This window comes from Blastomyces dermatitidis, assembly GCF_000003525.1.
Source record: "Blastomyces dermatitidis ER-3 genomic scaffold supercont1.7, whole genome shotgun sequence".
In the NCBI taxonomy this organism is placed as follows: domain Eukaryota; kingdom Fungi; phylum Ascomycota; class Eurotiomycetes; order Onygenales; family Ajellomycetaceae; genus Blastomyces; species Blastomyces dermatitidis.
The window spans coordinates 1369684-1394803 of NW_025544780.1; the positions used below are offsets into that span (position 1 = coordinate 1369684).

General features: G+C 30.8%; 1 protein-coding gene and 1 pseudogene across 2 annotated transcripts; both read left to right on the top strand.

Annotated features, from left to right (window-relative positions):
- Positions 1-2857: 2857 nt before the first annotated feature.
- Positions 2858-3514, top strand: BDCG_17377 (uncharacterized protein; the record flags this gene model as incomplete). The annotated part of the gene is made up of 2 exons (XM_045426512.1): positions 2858-3037; positions 3317-3514. The coding sequence occupies 2 exons, from the start codon at positions 2858-2860 to the stop codon at positions 3512-3514; spliced, it is 378 nt and encodes a 125-aa protein (XP_045281810.1).
- Positions 3515-14058: 10544 nt separating this feature from the next.
- Positions 14059-14139, top strand: BDCG_17378 (annotated as a pseudogene). Its single transcript has one exon. The product of its transcript is annotated as a tRNA-OTHER (tRNA).
- Positions 14140-25120: the final 10981 nt, after the last annotated feature.

Here is a 25120-nt window from a genome sequence, read left to right on the forward strand (position 1 = left end):
TTCTCAGTACAGAAGCTATTTCACACTTTCACTAATCTGCTTCTTTCATCTATCAATCATTTGAGATTCTCTTGAAGTTTGTTAACATATTCATTAACAAGAGCAGTACACTCATTCAACTGCTTCTTTCACTGATCAAGCTAATGTTCATATTCATTGAGCTCACTCTCTTGTCAGATCAGTCAGGCTTCTAGCTGTTCTAACTTCTTAATTATATCTAGTATTGCTGCTTCATCAGAAGAAGCACAGTTCTGATAGTTGAATTTATGAAAGCTTGAAGCTATTAAATCTCTCTTCTTAGTATTCTTTGTGACATCTGTGCAGAAGGCTCACAATCAGAGATCAATGACATTCTTCTATTCTGCTACTGAAGCAGAGTTAAGAGCTGTTTTTATGTTATTGTAACACCTGACTGATACACTCATAAGAATGTCTTTCACTTTGATACAATTATACAGCATCACTTGGCTTTTGACACTCTTATACTATTCATCTATGTTCTGTCAGACTTCTGTAATTATAATAGCATGCTTTTCAGTCATTGCTTGTGAGTAAGTTCATTCTAAGTCAGGTTCATCAGTGAATTCTCAGATGAGTTGTTCAATTTCACTGATAAGCTTGTTCAGTTCAGTGAAAGAAAGTGACTGATAGAAGCTGCTCTGAGTGATTTATCTGTTCTGCTTCATTATTTTGATGAGACTGATGAAGTTATATAAGAGTGTGAAGATGAGTTTACTGTGACTGTGATCATGTTCTAGACTGATCACTAGTGCTATGACATTCTGAAGTGAAAGATGCTTAAATAATTATCAGTCAGACCTATCATCAGCTGTAGTATTGAATGAGATAGATTTAAATGACTGCAGGCTAGATTAATCACTAGCTGCAGTATTGAAAGAAGATAGAGTAACTAATCAGACTGATTATCAGCTAGTCAATTCTCAGTGTCCGCAGCCTGGTCCAATCACCAGTGCTATGTATATTGAGAGTGAAGTGAAAGTTAAAGAGACTAGAAGAACTTGATTCTTAATAAGACATGCTATTAAATTGTAGTGTACACTGCTATATAGAGTCAGATATAAGGGTAAAAACTTGTCTTATTCTCTTAAAGATGAGAGATAGATGTACACTCTTATATATACAGTGATTGTTCTATAGAGATTAGCTCTTGTAGAAGAAGTGATCATCTATGAAGAGAAGAACAGAGGCTCTGTAGAGAAGAAGTGAATGCTCTCATAGAAGAAGTGATCACATATGAAGAAAAGAATGAAGACTCTGTAGAGAAGAAGTGAAAGCTCTCATAGAAGAAGTAATCACATATGAAGGAAAGAGCAGAGAGAGAAGATAGAAGTGAAAGCTTCAGAAAACAGTAAGGAATGAAGCGGAAGCTAGAGCTGAATAGAGGATTGACTTGAATAGAGGGCGGAAGCACGCCACAGATATATACAGATTATTTATTTGCGGAGCGAAGCGAAGCAAATATATGATGAAAACCCTGGTCATTAAAAGTAGAGAATTTCCTTTTTGAGGTTCTTGGTGTGAATACAGCCCACTGATTGATGTAGAATTAAGCAAAGCACAATTCTGTGACATTACACTATGACTTCTTCTACACACTCACAACGCGTTCATCTTTCATCTCATCAACCATATCATCAATCATATCATCTACTCTGTACAGATTCTTGAATAATAGATTACACATCTCATCAACTATCTACTCTGTACAGATTCTTGAATACAGATTCTTGAATAATTGATCATGCATCTTATCAACTACCTACTCTGTACAGATTCTTGAATAGATAACGCATCTGATCAATCACCTCTCATAGATTCTCAAGAATGAATAATGCGTCAAAAGCCTGCATTCACTGCTTGTAAAACCAGTCTCTTGATCAATTCATTTCTTTACAGCATTCTACTACTTCTACAGCTGTCTGCCTTCAATGCTGCACTCAGAGGACTCAGGTATTGTAATCTTCTCTCATTACATCTTTTCTATCACTGATTACCTCTTTACACTGTGTAGAACTATAAACAGATGTGTGCAGTGAAACCAGATCCTTCTACAGTCACAGATTCTGTGGTAAATGAGCCTGAACTTCCTCTGCCACCTCAGGCATGTCAACACTTCATGCAATCAACAGCAGCCTCTTGAGCCTGTGAACAGTCTATTGAAACAGACATGTCATCTGAGGTTAAGTTTTATCACTGTGAGATTCATAGTTCTGATGCATCTTCATTGACAGCAGTCTGTAAAAAGAAAACTGCCATTCAAAGAGCTCATCATGTTGTCAGATATTATAGAGAATATCTCTCATCAACTTCATTCTTAACTCAATTGAGAAAACAGCTGCAGCTGTTATCTTTGATAATTAATTCATCTCTCAGTTCTACAGATCTCTCTTCAGCCTTTCATCAATTATCTGTATCACTCTTCAACTCATTTTCAAGTTAATCTCATTTCACTTTTACAGGCATGCTTTCACTGCAGACACCTTTTACATCATTTTTCTTATTCTCAACTTCTCAAAGCCCTGTTTCTCAGAGCTCTGCAGATTCATTCATTAATTGACTCAATAGAAGAGTTAGCAGCCTCTTGACATCTTGACATTCTACATGGCCTGAAAGCTCAATTGACATATCAAATATAGAAGCTCTCACAATTCTTCAGAAACATGATCAGTTACAGGCTGCAATTGTCCCAGATTCTCTGATGAACTCTCAGAGTTCTACTTATCTTACAGATTCAGCTGTTAATTCTGATGATTAGCAGTGTATGCAGGAATTTCATCACATACTTGAAGATTTACAGATGAAGACCTGTAGCTGTTGTTGAATTTGCTGGTTCAGAATGAATCTTCAAGATGACATTTGTACTCATTATCATACTGTTGATTTGAGACAGCTGTCTGACAAGTCATTTTTATTCTCTCAAGAGAATAACCTTGATCTCAGTGATCTTGATTCAGATCTCCCTGTTCTCAGTCAGGTTGAAGAGATATTAATTTCACACATGCATGTCTTCATTGAGGTCTGTCAAGTCAGAGAACATCAGTATAAGTATAAAGACCATGTTATTAGCTTTCTTAGAGACACTGACTGTGTTTATAACACTCTCTCACTTCTTTCTAAGAACCTTAATATTATTATATTGAAGTCTTTAAATTCAAATACAGATCTCTGCTTGCAATATCAGTTTCACTGAGATTTCATGATTTACAAAGAAGCTGTTGCTCAATGACTAATCTATCTTCATAAAAACCATCCCAGTTATCAGAACATTGTGATTGACAAAGAGACTTGAAATTAGTTATCTGAAAATGAAGATGTCTCTGATCAGATTCCTTTTCATGAGCTTGATAAGCAAGAATTAACAGTCATTGAGAATGAGAATTATTTGAATCTTGACAACTTGAATATCTCACCTGAATACTCTGATGTTTCAGATCTTTTAATCTCACAGTTCAAAGTTGAGCAACTTCACTATGAACTTGAAATATCACAGTGAGAACAGATTGATCATCTCACTCTGTCTTCAGTCTGTAATACATCACTTAGTAAGTTTAACAACACTCACTCACTCTTTTCTTAGGCCTTTTCAACACTTTTCTCACAAGGTGAAGCTGAATTCATTCTTTCTAGATAAAGAACAATTAGTCTTACAGATTATACACAGTTTCTTCTTAAATATCATGACAGCTGCTTTGCTCATCATAGCTGTTTTTAATATATTCTTTTCAATTCTCTATTTCACAGATAGATTAATAATTGAGACTGCTTTTTCTACAATCAAACTGATTCTCTTATTAAGAACCTCACTCTAGAGAAGCTGCAGACTGCTTTTACTGCTGACACTTTACAATCTGTCACAATTTTGAATTCACTTACACAGTTTGCAGAGAGTCTTCATGAAACTCATTCTTTTTAAGATGTAAAATGTTATCAGCTATAAGCCTATGTTCAAAATATCAGATCTTCACATCTATTTCTTACTCTCTCAGCTGCAGATTATCACTGAGATGATCTGATGCATCACTTCCCTGGCTATGCCATTTGAAAGCACAGCATCAACCTTGAGAGGTTGAAGTTTGTAAGAGATAGTATTCATGACTATTCTACTATAGTTGCACATTACTTTCATCTATGACTTGCAATCTTCAAGGAAAAGATTCTAGACTCAAAATTCAAAATCCTAGATCACTGAACTTGTTACAAGTGACAAGGCCGCAGATCAGTGCACTCACATAGTGTATTTTAATGTAAGAATGCACTGAATTCTGAACTTGACATGGATGAAGACTCTCATCAAGCCTTTGCTGACTACTGAGATCTCATTATTACAGCTGAGAATCCTGAGCCTAATTACACTCAGTCTGAAGATGCATGATCATCTCTTTTCCTCAGCCATTCTGATCAGATGAATATCATTGAATATTTATCTGCAGTTCTCAACTGTGTTCAATGTCATCACTGTAGTGAAAAGTACTGCATTTGTAAACACCAGATCACTGACAATCTACATTACCAATTTCACTTCCTGCATGAATGCCGGACTGACTGTGCTATTCTCAAACCTTTGTGTAGTAGATATTATCAGCTGCACTCTCATCATAACAACTCAATTCTCAATAACTACAATAGATTGATTATAGTAAGCTGACTAGCAAATACTGACATTGCTCCCTGCACTGACAGTCATGCTGTTCTTAATTATCTGTCTAAGTACATTGCCAAGGCTGAAACAGACACAGAATCCTATCATCAGATTGTTCAACAAGTGATTCCAAGGGCCAGTTCAAGCCACTCACTGCTCTCTACAGTTGTTAAACTTATGAATCAGCTCATTGACAAGTGCAATTGATCTGCTCAGAAGATTTATCATCTTCTTTTAAATCTTTCTTTACAAATGAGTTCTCATGAGTCAATTGCAGTTGATTGTCAGCCTGAATCTTAATATTGTCATAGCTATATTCTTGAATCTGATGAATTACAATGTGATTCATTCTTTTTGAAAAAATATAAGCAGTGATCAACTGAATTTGAAGATCTTTTATTTCTTGAATTTCTTTAAATCTTTTCTCACAGTCATTAAATTAAGAGATGTCCCTGTGTAAAATTTCAAGTGTTGATCTACTTTTCTGTTTATCAGTTCAAAACTGATTCAGAGAACTATACTTATGTCAAACTTCTTCTTCATCACTCTTTTCATCAAATTGAAGATCTCAAGATTGTTGATCTTCTCACTTCTTGACCCTCTTTTACAGAGGTCTTTAATTATTACTGTCTTTCTCATAATCACTCAGTTGATGTCTATGATAAAGACATGCTGGAACCAGAACCTGAGTTTGAAGATGGTCAGAATGATGAAGAAGAGCTTAATCTCTCTTAAGCATTGCTCACCTGTCAAAACTCACAGCATGATAATAATGGCCTCATTGACACCTGAAACTGTGAACAGCTTGATCATCAGTTCTTAGATTTCAACTATGATTGAAGCTCTCATGTTAGCACTTATATCAATCTTGACACAGAATTTTGAAACAATATGAAGACTGACTTTCCCGCAGACACTACTCTTCATGAACATGGCTCACTCAAGACTCTAGGCTCTGATTAACACCTTCTTCATGACACTATTCTCTATCATTATACTGAGATTCTTAACAGCGGGTCTCTGAATCCTTTGCTAATTAATCTAGATGATGAAGGTGACACTGATAAAACCTATCTGATTATGATTTTGTCTACAACTCTTTAAAATCTTGCAGAGGCTCAAGATCTCTCAATCCTAATCATTCAAGCTGTACTAACTGGTGTAGCTGCTCACTTCATTAACACTCAAACCTTGCATGCATTATTTTGGCTCCTCATACACAAGAACATGCCATATGAACTACTCAATCCCCAAAATCTTCAATCTTTGCAGGCTCTTTTTAAGGATGTTCACTATCTGTTAATTGATGAAAAGTCAATGATTGATTTATGACAACTCTCATGAATTGATCAGGCCTGTTATTATATATTCTCTCACAAGAATGCTCATTTTAATGATCTCAGTGTCATTCTCAGTGAAGATTTCTACCAGCTCTCACCTGTTTTTCAAACTCCACTCTATCATAATGAATGTATTGATTATAAAGAAGACATTCAGAGCTGTCAAATCTACTTAGCTTTTAGTAAAATCATTCAACTTACTGTGATTTGATGATAAGTGGATGAAGATGTCATCAGCTGCCAGTTTCATGAGATCTTGAAAAATCTTCATCTTGATCAGTTAACTCTGAATGATTGAGAGTTTCTTTCAAAGTATGTGCAGGCTCTTATCCCTCATGAAGCCCCGGTCTTTGAGAATGCAATTCACATTTATGCAAAGAAGTGCCATGTTCATGTCTATAATGATGATACTATTCAAAGCTGTAAACAACCTGTTATTAATATTCAGGTTATAAATATTGATATAGACACTTCTCAGTTAGATTCTGATAAGGCTGACAATCTTCATCAGAATCTTTCTCTCTTTATCAGCTGCTGAATCATGCTTCTACAGAATATTTGAACAGACTGCAGCCTTGTTAATGATGCTCTTGAGACTCTTCATAACATTGTATGAAGTTCAGATGTGAAGGATTCTCATCAAGATTCTTCATTTACACTGCTAATTAATTTTGACAAATATGACAGCCCTGCTTATTTGAAATGAAAGAGTCTTAAACTTGTGCCTATCTTTCACAGCTGTCATGACTTTTCTCATATTAATCAAGCCTGCAGCTGCACGCAGTTCCCTATTACAGTTGCATATGCCATTACTGTTCATAAATTCCAAGGATTATCACTTGATCAGGCTGTCCTTGATATTTCTGAGACTGAATTCCAGACTGGTCTCACATATGTTGCAGTTTCACAGGTCAAAACATATCAAGATCTTCTGTTTGAACAACTCTTTGATTATTTCAGATTTCACTGGCCTGATGATGAAGTAAGCAGAAGCATGCAGATGTGTGAGATTGATTATACAAGATATCAAAGTCAACAGATAACTAAGTTATATTCCTTTTCTTTTTATAGGTCTCTGCTAATCTATATTCTATATAGCTTCATCCGCTCTTTATTCCATCTTTTTCACAGTTCATATTTGATCTGCTCATTCACTCATTCTTTATTACTGCAAGTTCTTCACTCTCTGTTCTATCATTCTCTCTGCCTGTTCTGCTCACAGATTTGCTGAATTCAATCATTGAATTTGATGAATCTATTGCGGTCAATTCTATTATAATCACTGAACCTGAGAATGAGTAGTTAGTGATCTACAGAAGGTATTGAAACAATCTGAATATTAATCTATACAGTTCAGATTTAATATAATAACATCTTTAATCTGAGAGATTGAGAATCTTCTGAGGCCTGTGTTATTAAGACCTGTGTTGCATCATGTGATAAGGGATATTGAATTCTTGCAGTCATCAACACATGTATGAGGGGAAGTGAATGAATCTCAGAGTATTCTCTTTCTCTTTGAAGAATTCATCTTATCTCTCATCTTTCATCTCTGCCAGCTGTTTTTTTTTTTTTTTCAGAAATCATGTCATTTATCTCTATTAATTCATCAGAAGTTCAAAAAATCATCAATGCTGTTATTATGGCTGAAAACAATGTCTTGAAACACATTCATTGTAAGTAAGATTCTCAAAATGATGAAAATTACAATTCTAACAGTCAGCATAGTTCTTAACAACCTTGTCCAGCCTGCTGAGCTGTCAGTTATCAACCTCATTCTCAGTCCTGCACCTGCGCCTGCGCCTGCCTCTGCTGCATCTGTCGGTCCTAGACCATCAAGTCAACTGTTGACTCATTTGACTGAAAGAATGCCTGAGAAGCTGTCAAAGAAGCTACAGACTTTCATCAAATTGTCCTGTACTTGTGAGCCAGTCTTGTGAGAGGGTTGTCAGGTCAATACAAAAATCAATACAAATTATAAAGCTCTTCTTCTACAATTCTGTGATGCTGTTTTTGCAGTCCCCTGCAGTCACTGTGCTAGAGGAGAAGACTCTTTTACCATCTGCATCAGCGCTCTGAATCAGTGCCATGAAGCTTGTGTCAGTTGTTATTACAATGGCACTGGAAGTCACTGCTCTTATCATAGAAGTGAGTCACTTTTCAACATGAAATATGTCAATTTCAATATAATTAACTAATAGTTATACATAGTCAATGTCAGTAAGAAGAATGATAAAGTGAAAGAAAAGAAGCAGAAGAATGAAAAGAGAAAGAAAGTTAAGAAGAAGAGTTCATTCAAGAAGTGCTCTGCAGCTGAGAATACAGAGACTAGAGTCTAGAAAAAACAGACAGTAAGTGTTGAGTCAGTTGATGATTGTGATATTGAAATTTTGACTCTTCATATTGAAAATGAGGCTCTGCACAAGGAGAATACAGCTCTGAAGACTAAATTCAGAACTATTACAAGCCTTCTTCAGATCATTCAAACTGTTCTTGAGAATGATATATGAGTCAGTGAGACAGAGCAGAGTGTTTTTTATTTTTTTCCTTGCTTAGTTAGCTGATGCTTTTGCACTGAAAAATGAATCTCTATATATTTTTACAGTTCTATCCCTTCTATTATTATTAATAATAAGCTGTAAAATCAATCTTGTGAGGCCTTCTGTTTTGAGCTTAGCTCCGCAATGTCTTTGCACACAGAGGCTCGTGTGCATTAAGATATTTTTAGATAATATTAAGATAATAACTCATTGCAGCTGTGTTACTCTCACTGTGAGAAATATACAGTTAATAATAAACATTACAAAGACTCTGAGAAGTGAGTATTTTAAAAGTATTATAGCTCTGCAATCTTGATTTTTTTTTATTTTTTTCTTTTTCTTTTATTTTTTTTCTTTCTCTTTTTTTCTTTCTCTTGTTTTTTCATTGTGATTTTTTCTTATTTTTATTTTATTTTTTATTTTTTTGTTTTTTTTATATTTTATATTTTTTTTTATAATTAAAATTATATTAATTATAATCTGTGTTTAGAAAAGTAATAATATTTAATAACACTCTCTATTGAATTTTCAATAAATGAGCACTATGTTATAATATTATGTAAGTGAGAAATGATTTTATATTCTCATTTAATATCATTTTCAATAATGAGATCAGAATGAAAATGTAACTAAGAATTTAAATATATTCTTTATCTAAGACTAGATTTTTATTTGAAAAGTGAATCTAAGACCTGTAATATTTGAAATAACATGATTTGAAATCAATGTATTAAACACAAATTATAATCAGAAGTAATACTTTTAGATAATATAATAACTATAAAGTTTGATTCTGATCTCAGACACGGTCATACAGTCAGTTTAATTATATTATTCTTATAGAGTAGAAGAGAATACTAGAGCTCTTTAGATAAATACTAGTATCTGAGTGATAATAGTTAAATAAAGACTGATATCATTGATTTCTTCAACATCTAGACTGAAAGTATGAATAAAATACATGATAAATAACAGATTATCAATAATATATAGAAAGATAAAGACTTCTTCAGTGTATATATAACTGTACTGAACTCTCTTGATAACTATATAGAAGAATAACTATGTGATGATAACCGTAACTAATTACTTTAAGTAGAAATAAGAATTATCTGACTTCTTATTAATTATTTCTTTAAAAGAATGAATATTCTGAGTCATTTCTCTTACAATTTCATTCTAAGTAAGCTTGTGAGATCTCTTGTACTTGATAGTAAGTAGACTGGCCGCCGGGATCATGAATTTCACATTTGATCTCATTTGGTCTGATCTTATACATTTCTTAGCGTGAATCCCGCTGGGACTGACTATTAAAAAAACATGTAAAGTGACTATATATCAGATCTTAAAATGAAATCATGACTTGAAAAAAATGAGAAAGTAGTTTCATTTGATTTCATTTAGTCTCATTCTTAGCATAAAGTTACTATTTTTAGACATTTTAAGGTTTTTTTTAGACTATTTTTAATTTTTTAAAAAGTAACACTTTTTGATAACACTCAAATGAGATTTAAAGTCATTTAAAGCAATAAAAATAATTTAAATTGAGAAGTAGAAATCATGATCTCATTTGAAAAATGTGATAAGAGTAGACAGTAAGTCTCACTGAGACAGTATGAGACTACTATCTAATGTTAAAACTGTGTAATGAGATCAGTTGAATTGATAATGAGACTATCAAAAAATCTGATCCTGGTTTCAGACACGGTCACACGGTCAGTCTAATAGTAAGTGATGAGATATACTTATTATCATTTTAATAATAGATATAGAATTAATCTGTCTATTCTGTTATAATCACTGTAATCTCTTTTTTCTTTATTTTATTCTTCTTACTCATTCTCTTTCTGATACTTGATTCAGTTATTATTATTATTATTATTATTATTATTATTCTTTCATTATACTTATATGCAAGCAGAGCTTATGATAAGTTCTTATATAATGTTAAATACAGATTAAGTGTTAATTATACAGAAGAAAATACAGATGTTAAGATTATACTAAGATAACAAGAACATAGAAAATACAAAGAAGTGATAATTAAATACATGCAATAATAACTTTCTATTTCAAGAATATAGAGTGATTTTATTGAAGTAATTTATACATCTCTGTATTTATTAGAAACCTGAGATGCTTAAGTTCTGAATTTAATGTATTTCCTGCAGATTTCAAACTCATATGTCTTGATTTCTTATATCAAGATAATACTGAGTGACCGCATTAATTATTTAGTCACTGAGACTACTTAATTTATTTCTCATCATAAGTTTAATGAATAACTGTTAATTACTCAGATTCAAATCATCTATCTGTATTAAAAGCTTAAGATTAGCATGACTTTCAAAGATAATTAATTCATGCAAGCTGAATGTCTGTTTAAGCTCATTATTCTCATATATTCAGTCTACTATAACTCATACTTGATTTTTCACTGTTTCTCATTCATAGTACTGAAGATCTCACTCTGAGAAAATTAAGCTGATAAGTTAATGAATGTAGTTAAGCTAATGTAGAAAGAGAAAGAGCTTTTCTATTAAGAAATAAGAATACTGATTAAGTTTATATTACATCTTCATTTACTTCTCAGTGAATATCTCTTACAATGTAATATGAGATGAAACTCTTTAATTTATCAGTCTTATTATTATATCTTGAGTTGTCTGAGTAGAGTCTGTCACAATCTGAATGATGATTAATAATTCATAACAGACATGTAGAAAGAGAGACAGTGTTGATAACTCTGTACTTAAAGTCAGAACTTCTACTTCTTTATGTCATTATTACTCTTCTTCATGTTATTATTAATTCTTCTCATATAGTCATTGCTCTTTTTCACATCATCTTCTTTCACTTCTTCTCTCAGCTTCCGCGTCTTGACGCCGTCGTCTTTCTTGATCAAGTTCAGTTAACAATTCTTGTGTTTTAGAATTCATTCTAAAGGCATAATTATATTGTAATCTTCAGACTGACCGTGTAACCGTGTCTGAGACCAGAATCAAACTTTATAGTTATTATATTGTCTAAAAGCATTACTTCTGATCATGATTTGTATTCATTACATTGATTTCAAATCACATTATTTCAAATATTAAAGATTTCAGATTCACTTTTCAAATAAAAATCTAGTCTTAAATAAAGAATATATTTGAATTCTTAGTTACATTTTCATTCTGATCTCATTATTGAGAATAATATTAAATGAGATCATGAAATCATTTCTCACTTACATAATATTATAATATAGTACTCATTTGTTGAAAATTCAACAGAGAATGTTATCAAATATCATTACTTTTCTGAATATAGAGTATAATTTATATAATTTTAATTATAAAAAAATATAAAATACAAAAAAAACAAAAAAACAAAAAACAAAATAAAAAGAGAAAGAAAAAAAAATATAAGAAAAAGAAAAAAATAAAAAATAAAAATAAAAAAATCAAGATTGTAGAGCTGCAGTATTCTTAAAATACTTACTTCTCAGAGTCTTTATAATATTTATTATTAACTGTATATTTCTTACAGTGAGAGTAACACAGCTACAATGAGTTATTATCTTAACACTATTTAATAAATAATCAGTATATATCTGTATAAATGTGAATAATTAGAAAACATACACTTAAAAAGTGTGATTAGAATGAACTCTGCTGTCACTTGAATAATATTAAGAATAGAATGCTGAAATTGATGATTTCTCTCATTAATTTCACAGATAAGATGTATAAAGATGATCTTGAGAAATATAAGATTCTCTGACTTTTGATAAAAACAGATCTCATGAAGAGACTCTATTTTCATGATATCAGAGACTGAGTGTTATTAAAAAGTATTACTTTTATACAATGTATATACACTTACTGCAGCAATTCATTCTCTGTATATATAATAGAGAGTTACAGCTTTCTCACACTGCACAGCTCTTTCTGAGATGCTGCTGCTGATTTGCAACTTATACAGTCTCTCAGTTCAGTACATACTACATGTATACAGCTCTGCATGCTGAGACTGTGTTGATCATTATAATCTGATATGATACTTACTTTTCACAGACTATGTTTTGTTTGATTGAGAGGAAAGAAAGACATAACTGCTATTTTATTTAAGAGAGAGATGAGTAATTGAATCTGTAGAAGATAATTTAATTTCTTCTGCATTTGAAATTTAATTAATCTATACTCTTCAATTTGAAAGTTTCTGAGAGTGTTTTAATAGTTTTCATACCAGCTTGAAATTAGTGATTAATTGAAGAAGAGAAAAGAGAGAAGAAAGAAATGAGAATAACTTATCTTTATAATATGAAAATAGAGAATTGCTGCAATTATTCATTCTAGTAATAAAGATCTGTTTTCTGCATGTATCTCTGATATAGATTATATAATAACTGTATACAAAGAATATCAACAGTGCATGTATTGAATGAAGATAATATTACTATACAACACTGTATAGACTGACTATGTGACTGTGTCTGAGACTGAGATCAGAATATTTAATGATTTTATTATTAATTTAACTGACCTCATTACACAGTTTTAACATTAGATAGTAGTCTCATACTGTCTCAGTGAGACTTACTGTCTACTCTAATTATATTTTTCAAATGAGATCATGATTTTCACTTCTCAATTTAAATTATTTTTATTGCTTTAAATGACTTTAAATCTTATTTGAGCATTATCAAAAAGTGTTTCTTTTTAAAAAATTAAAAATAGTTTAAAAAAATCTTAAAATGTCTAAAAATAGTAACTTTATGCTATGAATGAGACTAAATGAGATTAAATGAGATCACTTTCTTAATATTTCTAAGTCATGATCTTATTTTGAGATCTGATATATAGTCACTTTGCATGTTTTTTTAATGATTAGTCTCAGCAGACTTCATACCAAGAAATGTATGAGATCAGATCAAATGAAATTAAATGTAAAATTCATTATTTCAGCAGTTAGTCTAATACTGTAGCTGTTTCTGTACATCTCTGAAAGCTATTAATATTTTCTTTAAGTCTCTTTATATTTGATAAGTCAGTAATATATTTCAATATACTGCTTCTTTCATTATTATTATTATTATTATTATTATTATTATTATTATTATTATTATTATTATTATTATTATTATTATTATTATTACTATTATTATTATTATTATTATTATTATTATTATTATAATTATATTATTTCTGATTATCTCTTCTATCTTCATCTCTCTTTAATACTCACTGAAATTAATTATATTATTCTTCTTTAAATATTCTGCAGTTCTGTGAACTATCAAGACACGTGAGCACTGTCACAGATTGAAGAGAGAGAAGAAAAAGACATTTAAGTAAGAGAAGACTGATTGTAAGACATGTTATAATGCCTTGAAGAGACTCTGTAAGAAAGTAAAATAATAATGATTTTAAGTAACACTTCTGATAGATTTAGACTGAACTAAGTATAGAAATAATACGGATGACATCATCTGTAAAAGATTGAAAAAGAAGAGAGTTAAGAGTCTTATGCATATGCCAGCGTGGCCCAGTTGGTAAGACTGGTAATCAAGGCCGCACACATTAGAAGTGTATGGGTTCGAATCCCACCGCTGGCACCTGCCACTTCTTACCCATGAAAGCCCCCATGTAATAGGGGCTGAGCCTAATTAGTAAGGCTTGATGCGGGGTAGAACTCTCAACTGCAAGCCAAGCCACTAGTTAAGTGAGATCCTGCAAACACCCACCAGGGCCGGCATGAGATGTCAATGTCCCACTATTCTACTGTGCACCTGTCAAGGTTCTAATGATATAGAGCCAAGCCTAATGTAGTGGTTATACACTACTTAAGCAAGTCCCTAACTAGGGCCATCATTGAAGCCTAGCTCCCCCTCAAATACAGGGAATGATTTTAAAAACCATCTGACTAGCAGGTCTAGATGCGCATCTAGACCCTAGACAGGGCACCCTGATAGGCTAGAGCCTGCAAGCTCACTGCCAGCCCCTAATACTGGCAGGGAGAACTGCAGTCATCAAGCCTATGATTAGTCTCTAACACAGGGCGAGGCCATGACAGCTGATTGATAGGCCTATGAACATCTGATGAAGCTGAGATCAGCAACCGGAAGCTTGGTGTGTACACCATCAAGTGGGCGGTGGCAGTCACTAACTAATGCCCCTGGAAATTAGTGACTGGCCCGAGAGACAGACACAGTGATCAGTTAATTATAGAGGATTAAATGTAATTAGCTTAAGATGCATCCTGTGAGTAGCTAGCGCCCGTAGTCACATTTATTCAAAATAATGTAGATAGAAACTCAAATTGCATTTATTCTTGTCTTCAAATTGCATTTGAATAAAAAGTTGATTTTATACTGCTTCAGGAGCCGAATTTTGATGCTGAGCAAAAATATGTCATTTCTCATTCAAGCTACTACTGCTTTTTACCTCAAAAGTCAGAGATAAAGTCAAGAGTAGTGATCTATGAAAGAAAGAGATCAAGATATCAATTTAATCTAAGATTTGATATCATGTCTGACCCTGATATTCTGATGAGTGATATTATAGATAAAGAAAATGAGTTTGATACTATACAGCTCATAAATATCTATAATGAAAAGTCATTGAAGAAAAATAACAATATCTGAACAATTGATAGAGAATTTCTGAATAAAACTTCATTAAGAAACTCTATAATTGTAGAAGATTTCAATGCATATCATCTCTGATGAAATTCAGAATGCAAGAGAGTAGTGAGAGCTGATAATCTGATTAAATGAATCTTTAAGCATTTAATAGATTTGATTAATAAGTCTGATCAATAAACATTCTTTAGAAAAGATATGAAACAGAAGTCTATTATAGATCTAACATTCATATTATAAAATCTAATGAAAAGAAGACTTATAAACTAGTTTATTAATTCAAATAAGACATCAGAATCAGATCATGAGATTATTCAATTTGATATTGAACTGAGTGAAAAACAAATGAGTGAAAATCCTTTTCTCTCTAATCAGTATAACTTTGAAAAAGCTGATTGAAAAGCAGTTAAAGAGAGTATAAAACTGTTAAAATCTGAAAGACAGAATGAGCTATATTGAAATTCTGATCAAGATATCTCAAATGAAATACTTGAGAATAGAGTGAAGCTTATTACATCTATTATTCTAACAAGTGTTAGAGATAATATTTTAAAAAGAAAATCTTCTGAGTATTCAAAACCTTGATGAAATGAGAATATCTCATCTAAAAGAAAAGAATTAGCTACTGCTAGAAGAGATTGAAAGAATGATGTAATATCTAATGAAGAGTTCAAAGCTGTCAGAAATGAATATTTTTCAGATATTAAAAGAGTTAAAACAGACTGCTGAAATAAATTTCTTGAAGAAGTATAAGAGAAGGAAGTTTTTAAAGCTTTTAACTATACTAAAACAAGAAGTGTAGCAAAACTTCCAGCTCTAGAATATGAGTTTCAGAATAAATTATATACAGTAAACTCTTTTGAGGAAAAATGTCAAGCTTTCATGAGAATTCTCTTTCAGAACTCATCAGATTCAGATTCAGATTCAGAGGAAGAGAATATATCACTTCTCAACTACATTGATGAAAATGACTGAGAATGGCCTGATCTTACACAAGATGAATTAGAGTCAGCTATCTTCTCAAGTTCTGTTAAAACTGCTACAGATCCTGATTCAATTAATCACTTGTAGACTGGCCGCCGGGACCATGAATTTCACGTTTGGTCCCATTTGGTCTGGTCCCATACATTTCTTGGCGTGAATCCCGCTGGGACTGGCTATCAAAAAAACAGGTAAAGTGACTATATATGAGATCTTAAAATGGAACCATGACTTGAAAAAAATGAGAAAGTGGTCCCATTTGGTCCCATTTAGTCTCATTCTTGGCATAAAGTTACTATTTTTAGACATTTTAAGGTTTTTTTTAGACTATTTCTAATTTTTTAAAAAGTAACACTTTTTGATAACACTCAAATGAGATTTAAAGTCATTTAAAGCAATAAAAATAATTTAAATTGAGAAGTGGAAATCATGGTCCCATTTGGAAAATGTGACAAGAGTAGACAGTAAGTCTCACTGAGACAGTATGGGACTACTATCTAATGTTAAAACCGTGTAATGGGATCAGTCGAATTGATAATGGGACTATCAAAAAATCTGGTCCTGGTCCCAGACACGGTCACACGGTCAGTCTAATCACTTAATTATTCAAAATACATATTCCTACTTAAAGAATGAATATTTTGAGCTCTTTTTTAATCTCTTGAAAAATGGATATCATTCTGAATACTGGAGAGAAGCCACTGGAGTGATTCTTGCAAAACCTAATAGAAAAACTTCAATTTCTAAGTCATATAGAGTAATATCTCTATTGAACTGTCTAGAAAAGGTTTTAGAAAAGATAATAGCTACTCAACTATCTTTTATAAGCTCTATAGATGATTCTCTTTTATTCAGTGAATAAATGAGAGATAGAAAACAGTGTTCTGCAATTAACACTGTTCTCTCAGTTATTCATGATATTCAAATAGCAAAGTATGAGAGTCTGGTCTCAACTGCAGTTTTTATTGATATAAAAGAAGCATTTGATTATGTTTCAAAGTCAAAGTTAATTCAGACATTGAAGATATTAAAACTGTCACTTTCTCTAATAAAATGAGTTAACTGTTTTATGTCTAAAAGAATTATACAACTCTTCTTTGATAGAATGAAACAAGACAAGACTGAGATAAAAATAGAAGTATCACAGAGATCTTCAATCTCACTCATTTTATTTGCAATATACACTGCATATCTATTCAAAAATAGAAATATGAGAATAGTGCAATCTCTGAGTTATGTGAATGATATTGGTCTAGTCTACAGCTCAAAAACTATCAAAGAGAATTTGAAAGTAATTGAAGAAGCTGCAAAGAAAATCTTTGTTAGAGCAGATATCAATCAAATTCAATTTGATATGAATAAAACTGAGTTAATTCATTTCTTTTCTAGATTCAATGAGAAAGAACTATCTCTAACTCTTTTAAATAGAGAGATTAAACTCAGTGTAAATGTCAAATGATTAGAAGTATGATTAAACTTCAAGTTGAATTTTAAATATCACATTCAACAAAGAACTGTCAAGGCAGAAAGACTATTAAATAATATAATCAGAGTATTAAATACAGAGAGAGGTCTATCCTTCCAGGCTATGAGACAGTTATATATAGGCTGTATTACATCAGTAGCTGATTATGAAGTTCAAGTTTGATGAAATAATCAAGGGAATTTCACTGAACTCTTTCAAAGTCTGTAAAACAGAGTCTTGAGAAGAATTCTGAAAGCATTCAAATCATCTTCTATTAAAGCAATGAAAATTGAAGCTTCAATTCCTTCTTCTGCTATTAGATTTAAAAAGGCCTGTATGAACTATGCTCTGAGAGTTGTAAAGATGAGCTCAAATCATATAATCAGAGAAAGAGTCTCTTCTTCATTTTCATCAATTAACTCTGGAAATGAACTGGATTGAAATAGATTTCTTGATTGAAATGAAAATAATTCTTCAAAGAAAATGCCTTCTCAACTGTACAGACTATGCTCTCTGATCAAAAATCAATTTTTCTCTTTAAATATTGAAAAAGTTGATCATGAGAAGTTATCTCTCTGGAGAAAAAAGCTTGAATCTCTTATAGACTTACAAATAAGTGAACTATTAAAAGAGAAAGAATATGAATAGTATTTGAAGAGAATTTCTACAATCAATGTAAAAGACTCTATTCTGATTTATTCAGATAACTCAAAAAATGAGAACTTGAATAGATTAGATGCAGGCATTGCTTTTACTGAAGATAATATTAATTTTATCTCAGATTTCTGAAACCTAGGCTCTGAATGTGAAGTCTTTGATGCTGAACTATTTGTAATAGTGAAAGCTTTCAAACTCATTGAAATAAAATCTCATAAAAGAGAAAATTATTTGAAAGAGGCATGAATATTCTCTGATAGTCAAGCTGCTTTAAAAAGACTTAGAAATAGTCAGATTCATAATGATCAAATGAATCTTGAACTGATCTTAAACTCTGTTTTAAAAATTCAAAAGAGAAGAATATTAAAGCTGAGAATTCATCTGCACTGAGTTCCTGCTCATATGAATATTCATAGCAATGAATTGACTGATTCAGCTGCAAAAAAGAGTGCAGAATTAAGCAGATCTATTCAAAAAATTATGTTCTGATCTTTTATAAAGAGAAAAATAAAAGAATCTTGTTTAGATAAGTGAAATGAAAGCTGGCAGAAACAAAAGAAGAGTATACATTATTCAAGATTTAAAATAAAACCCAAGTGAAAATCTTGTTCAATTAAATATAAAAAGAAAATATTCTCATCTATAATACAGCTGAAACTAGGATATGGCTATTTCAAATCTTATATACAAAGATTTGATGATAGATTTGACTCAATAGAATGCTCATTCTGCAATACAAATGAGAATTCTGAGCACATTATAATGCACTGTGCATTATACAATAGTCTCAGAGCCAGATTGAAAGACAAGTATGATCTAAATCAATTAAATATGAGATTCTTATTCTCAACTGAGACAGGAATTAAATACTTAATAGACTTTCTATCAGAAACTCAAGCAGCTATAAGAAAATGGCTAAATTCAGAATTATCTGAATATGAAGAGAAGGAAATTAATTAGATATAGTCTGTTAAAACAGCTATACACTCTCTTTTAATAATTTGTTTTGTTATAGTCTCTCTTTACTTTATCTTTTTCTGTATCTTTTTCTTTCAATTTCTTTCTATCTATCTATTTAATGTGTCTATCTTTGAGACTGTGTTCTTTCTCTCTTTTCTTTTGTCATGATATTGTCAAATGATTTCAAAGTATCAAAAGATGTTAAAACACTGCAATTTGTAAACAGTTTTTGTATTCTGAGCTGGAATTTTCTGATTTTGCATATCTGAAATTGATGAATGTACAATAGTTAACTTTACAGACATAGAAAAAACCCTGAGAACTAAAGTTCTCAGGTAGATGTTATAGTCTCTGACTGCATACATCTATAATTGAAGAATAATAATAATAATAAAGTCTTATGCATATTAGATTGAAATTAATGATTGATTGAAGAAGAGAAAAGAGAGAAGAAAGAAATAAGAACAACTTATCTTTATAATATGAAAAGAGAGAATTGCTGCAATCATTTATTCTAGTAATACAGATCTGTTTTTCACATGTATCTCTGATACAGATTATATAATAACTGTATACAAAGAATATTAACAGTACATGTATTAAATGAAGATAATATTACTATATAATACTGTAGCTGTTTCTGTACATCTCTGAAAGCTATTAATATTTTCTTTGAATCTTCTTATATTTGATAAGTCAGTAATATATTTCAATACACTTCTTCTTTCATTATTATTATTATTATTATTATTATTATTATTATTATTATTATTATTATTATCACTATCATTATTATTATTATTATTATTATTATTATTATCATTATTATTATTATTATTATTATTATATTATTTCTAATTATCTCTTCTGTCTTTATCTCTCTTCAATACTTACTGAAATTAATTATATCATTCTTCTTCAAATATTCTACAGTTCTGTGAATCATCAAGGCGCGTGAGTGCTGTCACAGATTGAAGAGAGAGAAGAAGAAAACATTTAAGTAAGAGAAGATTAGACTGGCCGCCGGGACCATGAATTTCACATTTGATTTCATTTGATCTGGTCCCATACATTTCTTGGCGTGAATCCCGCTGGGACTGGCTATCAAAAAAACATGCAAAGTGACTATATATCAGATTTTAAAATGGGACCATGACTTGAAAAAAATGAGAAAGTGATCTCATTTGATCTCATTTAGTCTCATTCTTGGCGTAAAGTTACTATTTTTAGACATTTTAAGGTTTTTTTTAGACTATTTTTAATTTTTTAAAAAGTAACACTTTTTGATAATACTCAAATGAGATTTAAAGTCATTTAAAGCAATAAAAATAATTTAAATTGAGAAGTGAAAATCATGATCTCATTTGAAAAATGTGATAAGAGTAGACAGTAAGTCCCACTGAGACAGTATGAAACTACTATCTAATGTTAAAACCGTGTAATGAGATCAGTTGAATTGATAATGAGACTATCAAAAAATCTGATTCTGGTCTCAGACACGGTCACACGGTCAGTCTAGAGAAGATAGATTATAAGACATGTTATAATATCTTAAAGAGACTCTGTAAGAAAGTAAAATAATAATAATTTTAAGTAATACTTCTGATAGATTTAGATTGAACTAAGTATAGAAATAATACAGATAACATCATCTATAAAAGATTGAAAAAGAAAATAGTGAAGAGTCTTATACAGTAGTAGTAAGATCAGAAGAAGTTCTGAGAATGATTTAAAATTAAGATAAAAAGAGAGAGAGTAGACTGACTGTATAACCGTGTCTGAGACTAGAATCAGATTTTTTGATAGTCTTATTACCAATTCAATCAATTCTATTACACAGTTTTAACATTAGATAGTAGTCTCATACTGTCTCAGTGAGACTTACTATCTACTCTTATCACATTTTTCAAATAAGATTATGATTTTCACTTCTCAATTTAAATTATTTTTATTGCTTTAAATAACTTTAAATCTAATTTGAGTATTACTAAAAAGCATTACTTTTTAAAAAATTAAAAATAGTCAAAAGAAAACCTTAAAATGTCTAAAAATAGTCACTTTATGTCAAGAATGAGACTAAATGAAATCAAATGAAATCACTTTCTCATTTTTTTCAAGTCATGATTTCATTTTAAGATCTCATATATAGTCACTTTACATGTTTTTTTAATGACTAGTCCCAGCGGGATTCACGTCAAAAAATGTATGAGATCAGATCAAATGAAATCAAATGTGAAATTCATGATTTCAGCAGTCAGTCTAAGAGAGAGAGAAGAAGAGTATTACTATAAATAAGTAATAATAGAAGATTATTATTATTATTATTATTCTTCAATTATAGATGTATGCAGTCAGAGACTATGACATCTACCTGAGAACTTTAGTTCTCAGGGTTTTTTCTATGTCTGTAAAGTTACCTATTGTACATTCATCAATTTCAGATATGCAAAATCAGAAAATTCCAGCCCAGAATACAAAAACTGTTCACAAATTGCAGTGTTTTAACATCTTTTGATACTTTGAAATCATTTGACAATATCATGACAAAAGAAAAGAGAGAAAGAACACAGTCTCAAAGATAGACACATTAAATAGATAGATAGAAAGAAACTGAAAGAAAAAGATACAGAAAAAGATAAAGTAAAGAGAGACTATAATAAAACAAATTATTAAAAGAGAGTGTATAGCTGTTTTAACAGACTATATCTGATTGATTTCCTTCTCTTCATATTCAGATAATTCTGAATTTAGTCATTTTCTTATAACTGCTTGAGTTTCTGATAGAAAGTCTATTAAGTATTTAATTCCTATCTCAGTTGAGAATAAGAATCTCATATTTAATTGATTTAGATCATACTTCTCTTTCAATCTGACTCTGAGACTATTGTATAATGCACAGTGTATTATAATATGCTCAGAATTCTCATTTGTATTATAGAATGAGCATTCTATTGAGTCAAATCTATCATCAAATCTTTGTATATAAGATTTGAAATAGCCATGTTCTAGTTTCAGCTGTATTATAGATGAGAATATTTTCTTTTTACATTTAATTGAACAAGATTTTCACTTGAGTTTTGTTTCAAATCTTGAATAATGTATACTCTTCTTTTATTTCTGCCAGCTTTCATTTCACTTGTCTAAACAAGATTCTTTTATTTTTCTCTTTATAAAAGATCAGAACATAATTTTTTGAATAGATCTGCTTAATTCTGCACCCTTTTTTACAGCTGAATCAGTCAATTCATTGTCATGAATATTCATATGAGTAGGAACTCAGTGTAGATAAATTCTCAGCTTTGATATTCTTCTCTTTTGAATTTTTAAAACAGAGTTTAAGATCAGTTCAAGATTCATTTGATCATTATGAATCTGACTATTTCTAAGTCTTTTTAAAGCAGCTTGACTATCAGAGAATATTCATGCCTCTTTCAAACAATTTCCTCTTTTATGAGATTTTATTTCAATGAGTTTGAAAGCTTTCACTATTGTAAATAGTTCAGCATCAAAGACTTCACATTCAGAGCCTAGATTTCAGAAATCTGAGATAAAATTAATATTATCTTCAGTATAAGCAATGCCTGTGTCTAATCTATTCAAGTTCTCATTTTTTGAGTCATCTGAATAAATCAGAATAGAGTCTTTTATATTGATTGTAGAAATTCTCTTCAAATGCTGTTCATATTCTTTCTCTTTTGATAGTTCACTTATTTATAAGTCTATAAGAGATTCAAGCTTTTTTCTTCAGAGAGATAACTTCTCATGATCAACTTTTTCAATATTTAAAGAAGAAAATTGATTTTTAATCAGAGAGCATAGTCTGTACAGTTGAGAAGGCATTTTCTTTGAAGAATTATTTTCATTCTAATCAAGAAATCTATTTCAATCCAGTTCATTTCCAGAGTTAATTAATGAAAATGAAGAAGAGACTCTTTCTCTGATTATATGATTTGAGCTCATCTTTACAACTCTCAGAGCATAGTTTATACAGGCCTTTTCAAATCTAATAGCAGGAGAAGGAATTGAAGCTTCAATTTTCATTGCTTTAATAGAAGATGATTTGAATGCTTTCAGAATTCTTCTCAAGGCTCTGTTTTGCAGACTTTGAAAGAGTTCAGTGAAATTGCCTTGATTATTTTATCAAACTTGAACTTCATAATCAGCTACTGATGTAATACAGGCTATATATAACTGTCTCATAGCCTGGAAGAATAGACCTCTCTCTGTATTTGATAGTCTGATTATGTTATTCAATAGTCTTTCTGCCTTGACAGTTCTTTGTTGAATGTGATATTTAAAATTCAACTTAGAGTTTAACCATACTTCTAACTATTTGACATTTACACTGAGTTTAATCTCTCTATTTAAAAGAGTTAGAGATAGTTCTTTCTCATTGAATCTAGAAAAGAAATGAATTAACTCAGTTTTATTCATATCAAATTGAATTTGATTGATATCTGCTCTAACAAAGATTTTCTTTGCAGCTTCTTCAATTACTTTCAAATTCTCTTTGATAGTTTTTGAGCTGTAGACTAGACCAATATCATTCATATAACTCAGAGATCACACTATTCTCATATTTCTATTCTTGAATAGATATGCAGTGTATATTGCAAATAAAATGAGTGAGATTGAAGACTTCTGTGATACTTCTATTTTTATCTCAGTCTTGTCTTATTTCATTCCATCAAAGAAGAGTTGTATAATTCTTTTAGATATAAAACAGTTAACTCATTTTATTAGAGAAAGTAGCAGTTTTAATATCTTCAATGTCTGAATTAACTTTGACTTTGAAACATGATCAAATGCTTCTTTTATATTAATAAACACTGCAGTTGAGACCAGACTCTCATGCTTTGCTATTTGAATATCATGAACAATTGAGAGAACAGTGTCAATTGCAGAACACTGTTTTCTATCTCTCATTTATTCACTGAATAAAAGAGAATCATCTATAGAGCTTATAAAAGATAGTTGAGTAGCTATTATCTTTTCTAAAACCTTTCCTAGACAGTTCAATAGAGATATTACTCTATATGACTTAGAAATTGAAGTTTTTCTATTAGGTTTTGCAAGAATCACTCCAGTGGCTTCTCTCCAGCATTCAGAATGATATTCATTTTTCAAGAGATTAAAAAAGAGCTCAAAATATTCATTCTTTAAGTAGGAATATGTATTTTGAATAATCAAGTGATTAATTGAATCAGGATCTGTAGCAGTTTTAATAGAACTTGAGAAGATAGCTGACTCTAATTCATCTTGTATAAGATCAGGCCATTCTCAGTCATTTTCATCAATATAGTTGAGAAGTGATATATTCTCTTTCTCTGAATCTGAATCTGAATCTGGTGAGTTCTGAAAGAGAATTCTCATGAAAGCTTGACATTTTTCCTCAAAAGAGTTTACTGTATATGATTTATTCTGAAACTCATATTCTAGAGCTGGAAGTTTTGCTACACTTCTTGTTTTAGTATAGTTAAAAGCTTTAAAAACTTCCTTCTCTTGTGCTTCTTCAAGAAATTTATTCCAGCAGTCTGTTTTAGCTCTTTTAATATCTGAAAAATATTCATTTCTGACAGCTTTGAACTCTTCATCAGAAATTACATCATTCTTTCAATCTCTTCTAACAGTAGCTAATTCTTTTCTTTTAGATGAGATATTCTCATTTCATCAAGGTTTTGAATACTCAGAAGATTTTCTTTTTGAAATATTATCTCTAACTCTTGTTAGAATAATAGATGTAATAAGCTTCACTCTATTCTCAAGCATTTCATTTGAGATATCTTGATCAGAATTTCAATATAGCTTATTCTGTCTTTCAGATTTTAACAGTTTTATACTTTCTTTAACTGCTTTTCAATCAGCTTTTTCAAAGTTATACTGATTAGAGAG